Source organism: Eurypyga helias, unplaced genomic scaffold (genome assembly GCF_000690775.1).
Source record: "Eurypyga helias isolate BGI_N326 unplaced genomic scaffold, ASM69077v1 scaffold7847, whole genome shotgun sequence".
NCBI lineage: Eukaryota > Metazoa > Chordata > Aves > Eurypygiformes > Eurypygidae > Eurypyga > Eurypyga helias.
Window position 1 is genome coordinate 25,014 of NW_010262295.1, and position 7,555 is coordinate 32,568.

A 7,555-nucleotide genomic window follows, 5' to 3' on the forward strand; every position below is an offset into this window, starting at 1 on the left:
ATCATCACTAAACCAAGGCTAGTCATCAAATGCCAAGGAAGCTTGAAGCAACCGATAACAGCTTTGTCTGTTGGAGCGATGCCAGGCTAGATTTTGGGAAAGTAGAGCTGAGCGATGTTACCAGCTCTGTTGCTTTTCCATGTGTGTCTTCAGCAGGTTCCAATGAATTTGCTGGCAGAAACTTCTTAGCCCTTCAGGGCTGTCTGTGGAGAACAGGAGATGCAGCTGAAGAAAACTGACCCAGTAAACAGCAGGTCAGAGGGCAGAAGGAAATCTTGTTGGCACTGAGGGATGTAAGGCCATATATTGCCATCAGTGTTGGATTACTTCTCCTTAGTTTCGTTCAGCCAGCTACCTTCTGCAGGGTAGTAAGCCTTCACCCAGGCAGAGGGCTATCTTCTCAGTTGAGTTTACCTGACTTACTTTCTTTGTTGGCGGTTTTTTTGCTCCCCTTACACATTCTAAGAAAGAGACCATGGCAGTGCCATGCTGCCTAGATGAAGAGGCATCTCTGAGAATTTCAGCAGCCTGTATTCCTGCCCCAGGACAAGAATGTGTCATGGGAGTGGTAACAGATGGAGCAGTTGAATCAAATTCAAAGGACTACAGAGAGTACACATCACTTCATGTCCTCACTGCTTAGGTTTTGCCTTCTTTTTCAGACTCCGAATTTGGCTAAGGCATCCTCTGGCATGTGTTACGGCAGCTGATTTTACAGGCATCATAACGATGGCTCTACCAGCATGAATGGGTAGCTTTCCCTGTCAGCAAGGGTTTAGTGCGGTGGTTAAGTTCAACTCAGTTCAGTGGTGGCATCTGGCATCCAAATTCTTTGACACAGTTTCTGAATTGACAGAGTATTATGTTGATGAAGTCTTGGCTGGGGGAGATGAATGATCCATCTACACACCAGAAACAACTCTTCATTTTTTTTCTTCCCACATACCAGAAGCTAAATGCTTCAGACTTCAAAAAGCCTTTTGCCAATGTGTCGAAGCTGGTGTCCTCTCTGCCAGAGTTCTGTCTGCCCAGTGGGAGCTCAAGGGATGCCACCTTGGTTGGGGTGGCAAACACAAAATGATGTTTCTTTAGAGTGTGAAGTAAAGAGCAGCAGTGAGGTTCAGGGATCTCGGGCTCTGCCCACACCCAAGTCACCAGTGTTCTGTTTGATCGTGCATAGGTCAGTTCCTTGTCTCTGCACTTCCCTCCTGCCCAATACAGAGACCCTCATATCACTTTGGGGCAGGATTTGTCAGGGTTCTGTAGGATGTGTCACGGTGGTGCCTCCATGAGTACTGGAATACAGCCGAGCAGTGAGCTCGCGTTAACGCACTGTCTTGTGAAGCAAAGCAAATGGGTTCATGGCCTGACCTCTCTTGTGCCATTGATGATGCTGGTGTACACAAAAAAGCAGAACCCTGGGCTCTAGGGTTGGCTGGCAGTCACAGAATAGTTTAGGGTGGTTCTCTGCGAGCATGATCTGCAGTAGATCAAGCCCTCCTGCTTTTTCTGTGACGTGAATTGTTCAGACTCCTCAGCATTGTAGTAATCTATAGGTCATTCTGAAGTAAATTTATAGCCCTTTTGTACACTGCTAAGAAAATACAAGCACGACTCTTGAAGAATTAAATAATCTAATTAAGAGATTGTTGCCTTGCAGCTGTAGAAGGGAAGTGTGTGGATATGACCTTCAGAAGCAGCATTTTCTGGTCTAATGTACTCTTCCTAGGATAAGGCACCAGAGTGCTCAACTGTGTACATGAAACTTCAGTGCCCACTTGTTTCTGTCTCTCTCTGGCATTGCCTGCCTGAAAAGTAGTTCCTGGAGTGGCTGGGACACTTATTCCCCTTAGCCAAAACTCAGTGAATCACATTGCACACTTTCTGTCATCCAGTATATTTGCTTATTGAGACCCAGGCTACTCAAACATCTTTTTGAAGCCACTGGGGAAGCCCATGTTTCAATGTAATCCAGCAAAATGCAGATAAATCCTTCTTGTCCTGTACAGAAAAGGCTTAATAAATCCAAAGCTTGAGGAAAAAGAGAAAATGTTTTGGTTTTTAAATGTGCAAGAGTCACATAGATACTGTAGGGATGGGGTTTACACAGCTGAAGAGTTTTATTTCTATTTGTATGCCTGAGTCACTGATCTGTGGCTGATCACTTCTTTACTCTTGCCTCATCTTCCTTCCTGTAGAAAGGGATAATGGGGCACACTTGGCTGGTACAGGTTTGCAGAAGATGGACTGGTTTTATTACTGTGAAGTGATTTGAGATCTTTCAAAGAAAAATGCCTCCCCGATCCTAGCTGTTGCCTTTGAAACATTGCATTAAATGTTCATGTGCACTATGTCACAATTGGAATCCGAAATCTTTCCTATTTATCTTTACAGTATTGGGAATGTAGCAAGTCCAAGAGGAAATACAAAAGTGGCAGGTTTGGTGGGGTTGGTAGCGTGTTAAAAAGATGTGAATGCTGGGCTTAATAGGCACCTTTGAAAGGTCTTGAATGCTTCCAGGCCAGCCGCTTTCCTCTGAAAGAGGGAAAAAGAAAGAGGGCTGAAAGAGGGAAAGATTTGCACGTGTTGTATCACATGGGCACAAATTAAAGGTGAGTTCTCTGCCTGCTGTTAACATGGAGTTCCTGTTCTGATGGAAGTTTGGGAAAAGAGAGAGATTTTTCACTTTGCCATCATCAGGTCTGGCTGTCCGATTTCTAGGCTTTGTGATTTCTCTAGGACCGCGTTGTGCAGCTGGAAGTCGGAGGGCTGCTTTTAACAGAGCTGAGACAAACACATTGTTTGTCATTATGTTAAAACCACTGTGGAGACAATCTGTGATGTGTAAGGGCTCACAAATCAAGAAAGGTGAAAGACGCCATTTCTAGGAAATTGGTGCTCAGCCAACAGAGCTGAGTGGCAAATGGCATGGGCTTTTCTCCAGCATAGATTTGGGTTCCTTATTTTGTTTCTTTTCAGCTGGTGTGAAGTTCAGAGTCCTTGAGCAGCAGGATGGAAAACCTCTTCGACTCCTCATGCAGGTAAGCCCTTTGTGCATTTTCTGCTGCAGGCTTCTCCTCAGACTCGCCCCAAGGTCCTTCTCTCTTCTGTAGCAGTTCTGAAACTGGTCACACTGAAAGGCTCCACTTTAAAAATAGCTGTGAAATGCTGAAACAAGGGAAATACATTTCACATTGCAATGACTGGCCGATGCTTTCTCTTCTTTCTAATAGCCTGCTTCAGTCCTCTGTTGAGAGAAAGTGCAGTATCTTGTATGATGTGAAATGAAATGTGAAAGAGATGAGAAATATGAAGCTCTGTTGCTTCTGTAATTGGGACTTCTTGTCGTTTTTTGGCTCGATGCAGCTTCACTTTAATAATTGCTGAGCACTGAGAGAAGCAAAAGAAGGCAGCTAAGCCATCCAGAACAAAAGACAGTTAAGGACTGTAGAAGGTGTTCCCCTCCAGATGTTCTGAAAGCCTGGGCTGCTCCATGATGCCAGTGGGATGAGTGCGTGAGCGAGACAAGAGAGGGAAGGGCCATTCTTCTGACTTGCTCTGGCAAGATGCATAGCAAAAGGTTACCTGGGCTTTTGTAAACCTCACATTTCCATGCTCTGTCATCAGAGATACTAACAGAAATGTTTCTCTAGAAAGAAATGATGTGATGGTAGCAGGGAGGTGCTCATTATGCCTTCAGGAGAAGTTGTGAAATTTCCATTTCCTGACTTTGCCTGCCGTATCACAGGAGCGCTTTTCTTGCTGTCTGCATCCTAGAAGGAAAGTCTGCGAGCAGCATGTAGAATTTATTAAAAAAACCATTTGGACTGTGGGGGAGTGCATGGGGAGGAATGTGTGGCTTCCCAGTTCTTTTGCTTTTTCCATCACCGGTCCAGCCCTATTTCAGCAGAGGTCAGATTAGCACGGAAGTGGAACACCAGTGAGCAGCAATTCAAAAGGGAATCCTTTCAGCAGATGTCTTCTAGGCCAAAGGCAGCATGTCCAAAGCATGCTGTCTTCCCTGTTCCCGCCTTTCAGTAGGGGGGTGATGTAAGAACCAAAACCTGTCCTTCTCCATGGCTGGAAGACTCCATAAAAAGGAAACTGAACACCAAAGATAAAGCGCAGGAGCTGCTGAGCAGAGAATTTGGCATCAGTGTGTGTTTGTGAGATGAGGTGGATAGCTTCTCCAGAGGAAAAAGATCATGACTTAGAGAGCAGAGGCAGTGAGTCATATGAAAATGATGAATTTTCCTTGGACCACTGCAGAAAGATCTATTTGCTATCTAGAATAAGTCATCATGTGAAGAGGTGGAAGGGCTTTAGTGGATGTCTCTCTTGGTCTTCTGTTCAAATAATAATGAGTAGCACATCAGTAAAGGCACTTTTTTGCTCTCTTTGTGCTGGTGGAAATGAAAAATGGGCTTTTGTCAGAAATGCTGCTGAATATTCCGCTTGCTGATAGGTCTTTTGAGAGGACAATCTAAAAAGCCTTCTTTTAAGTGACATGCTAAAATTCTTATTTCTGGTACATGATGATGTTACTTTCTAGAAATTTCACAGTGGCTTTGCCCCCTCCCTGTATGGTAGCCCTCTGGAGCCACACTTGATGGCCGTGTGTGTGGAACTGTGCCCAAAATTGTTTAAGCTGTAGGTGACTGATACAGTCACAGCTGTCCTTTGGGGTGCTGGGAACGGATTAGAAATCAATAATGCTAGTTTTGAGCATTCACATTCAGCTTGTGGTTCAGCCAAGTGATTATTCTTTATTTTTAAGATAGTCACTGGAATGCAAACTCAGACACAGGCAGGCTGAGGGTGGGGGTTGATATTTCCATTCCAAGTGCTACTTAATTTTCTCCAGGAAGTCTTACATAGTTCAGTATTTTCATTAGGGTATAGAATCATTTCTTCTGGTGCACAAGAAGAAATATTTCTGGCAGCGTGGCTCAGCTGAACTGATAGCCCAGGGAGAAGACAGGATGAGGTTGATTCATCTGTTTACCTTCTGCTAGAAGTGTCGTCTTCCACAGCAATTGCTTTGAAAGAGGTTAAGCAAAAGAGGAAGGGAAAAAGTAACAGCTCCATTATGACACAAAGGATGTATATTATATCAGGGTATATTATAGCTTTGGACTACAGAAATTGCACAAAAGGAACTCGTTGCCACTTCCTTAATAAAAGCAAACGTTTGTTTTACTCTTGTTATTTCTCGGCAGGCAAGTGTTACCGCTCTGTATCACCCTGCTGCCTCGGGATGATTTTCAGTGAGAAATGGTGTGTCCAAACCTTCCAGCCCACGTAGCTAATAGTCAAAGGAACATACACTGTGAATCTGCCTTGTATAGCAGCAGTTCCTATCCTCCCCCAGTGTGTTTTCACTTAAAACATACCGGTTTGCCTACAGCTGAGGAAACAGGCAGAAATAGTTACTCAGGTTTTGGGAGCAGGTTTCTTTGATCTTTGTTCTTTTCTCTTTCTCCTTCTTTTAGCTGTCCGTGACCACAGTGTGATGAGGTTGGTGATAGGGATGCAGAATGTCCCATAAATGCTGCGGTCAGTCTTTGGCCTTTAGGCTGTAGGAGTGTGTTTAAAGTATGAGCTGCGTGAGTTTGGGTTAGACGTTCCTCAGGTGGTGTGAGCTCTGCTCCTGCGTTGCTGGTACCAATGTTCATTTTGATCGCATTCAGAACTCACTTCCTCTGAACCTGCTCGGGACCCGTTTAATACTCACTAATGAGCGAGTGTCCCACAGCTGGACCGCCCTGGGTCTGGCTGGTCCTTGGCTTCCCTCAGCCTGTGTGAGCTGCTGCCCCGGCCTTTTTCCTAAGCCACGTGCGGATGCTTTTGTGTACAGGCATTTTCTCCTTATCATAGAATGGTTTGGGTTGGAAGGGACCTTAAAGACCATCTAGTCCCACCCCCTGCCATGGGCAGGGACACCTTCCACTAGACCAGGTTTGCTCAAAGCCTCATCCAGCCTGGCCTTGAACACTTCCAGGGATGAGGCATCCACAGCTTCTCTGGGCAACCTGTCCCAGTGCTTCACCACCCTCTGCGGGAAGAACTTCTTCCTGATATCTAATCTAAACCTCCCTGCTTTCAGTTTAAACCTGTTACCCCTTGTCCTGTCACTACAGGCCCTTGTAAAAAGTGCCCCCCAGCTTCCTTGTAGCCCCTTCAGGTACTGGAAGGCTGCAATAAGGTCTCCCCGGAGCCTTCTCTTCTCCAGGCTGAACAAGCCCAACTCTCTCAGCCTTTCATCATAAGAGAGGTGCTCCAGCCCTCTGAGCATCTTCATGGCCTCCTCTGGACTCGCTCCAACTGGTCTATATCCTTCTGATGTTGAGGGTTCCACAGCTGGATGCAGAACTCCAGAGGAGATCTCACAAGAGCGGAGTAGAGGGGGAGAATCCCCTCCCTCGACCAACTGGCCACACTTCTGATTTGAAACTCATTTGACAAAGGTCTCGGACTCATTCTAATGACCTCTTTGCTTAATCACCCTTTCCCAGACCTCTGTCTTTGTAGGCACACTGAGTTCTTCCCCAGCCTCTCTGTGAGCACCAGACAGCTGAAGCAAACTGGTGGTACATGCAAACTCCCAGAAAAATGGTTGCTCTTCAGTGGACAAAAAAATATTGAGCTTTTGACAAAGTAGTGACTGTTTGCGTGGGGCTTGCTGTCTCTTTCAGTTTTGTGGCTGGATTTTCTACTGTGATTCATAGTCTCCTTGAATGCAGCTGCTTGGTTCGTTCCAGCATAGCTGGACTCTTTCACTAGAGGAGGGTGTCCTTCCAGTTCTCTCCACTGTCCAGGTTTCCTCTAGCTCTGTCAGTCTCACCTCATCGTCTCATGGTCTGTTTTCTGAAATCCACCGTTTCTGTGTAATCTGTTTCCTCTTTTGGAGACAATCTATTGCTGTGCATCCTTTTCATGCATCAGATCTTGGCCAGACTGGATCAATCTTCTGGACTTCACCTACTCTGAAATGCTTCACTGAAATGAGATTCTCCAAGGTCTGATGTGCTTCTGTCGCCCCTTGTCCTGCTAACATATCTGTCTGCCTCCTCCTTCTTCCAAAAGACCAATATAGCAACTTTGTGACCATAATCGGAGGCCACAAGCTTTCCTAGGCAGAGGCTCCAGACATAATTCTTGTGATGGTGGTTGAAATCAAATCGGAAGAAGATGAATTGAAAAGAAGCGTGGGGTCCTTCCCATGGAAGATGGTCCTTCCTATGTGAGACAGTCCCATGAGCTTCTCCCTTGTGAGTCCTTCCCATGGGCTGCAGTTCTTCACAAATGGCTCTGGCATAGGTCACCTCTACAGGGTGCAGACCTTCAGGAGCCCCCTGCTCCAGCCTCTCTCTATGAGGCCACAGCTCTTGCCAGGAGCCTGCTCCAGCATGGGCTGCCCACAGGGTCACAGCCTCCTTTGGGCATCCCCCTGCTCCAGTGTGGGGTCCTCCCTGCGCTGCAGGCGGGTCTCTGCTCACCCCATGACCCTCCATGGCTGCAGGGCACAGTCCGCCTCACCATGGGCTGCCCCACG

The 7,555-nt window shown here is 46.3% G+C and overlaps 1 protein-coding gene across 1 annotated transcript in view; it reads left to right on the forward strand.

Annotated features, from left to right (window-relative positions):
- Positions 1-7,555, forward strand: part of PIGQ (phosphatidylinositol glycan anchor biosynthesis, class Q) — a 29,626-nt gene that overhangs the window by 20,842 nt on the left and 1,229 nt on the right. The window contains 1 exon segment of the mRNA XM_010155669.1: positions 2,980-3,041. Within this exon segment, the coding sequence (XP_010153971.1) occupies positions 2,980-3,041 (62 nt within the window).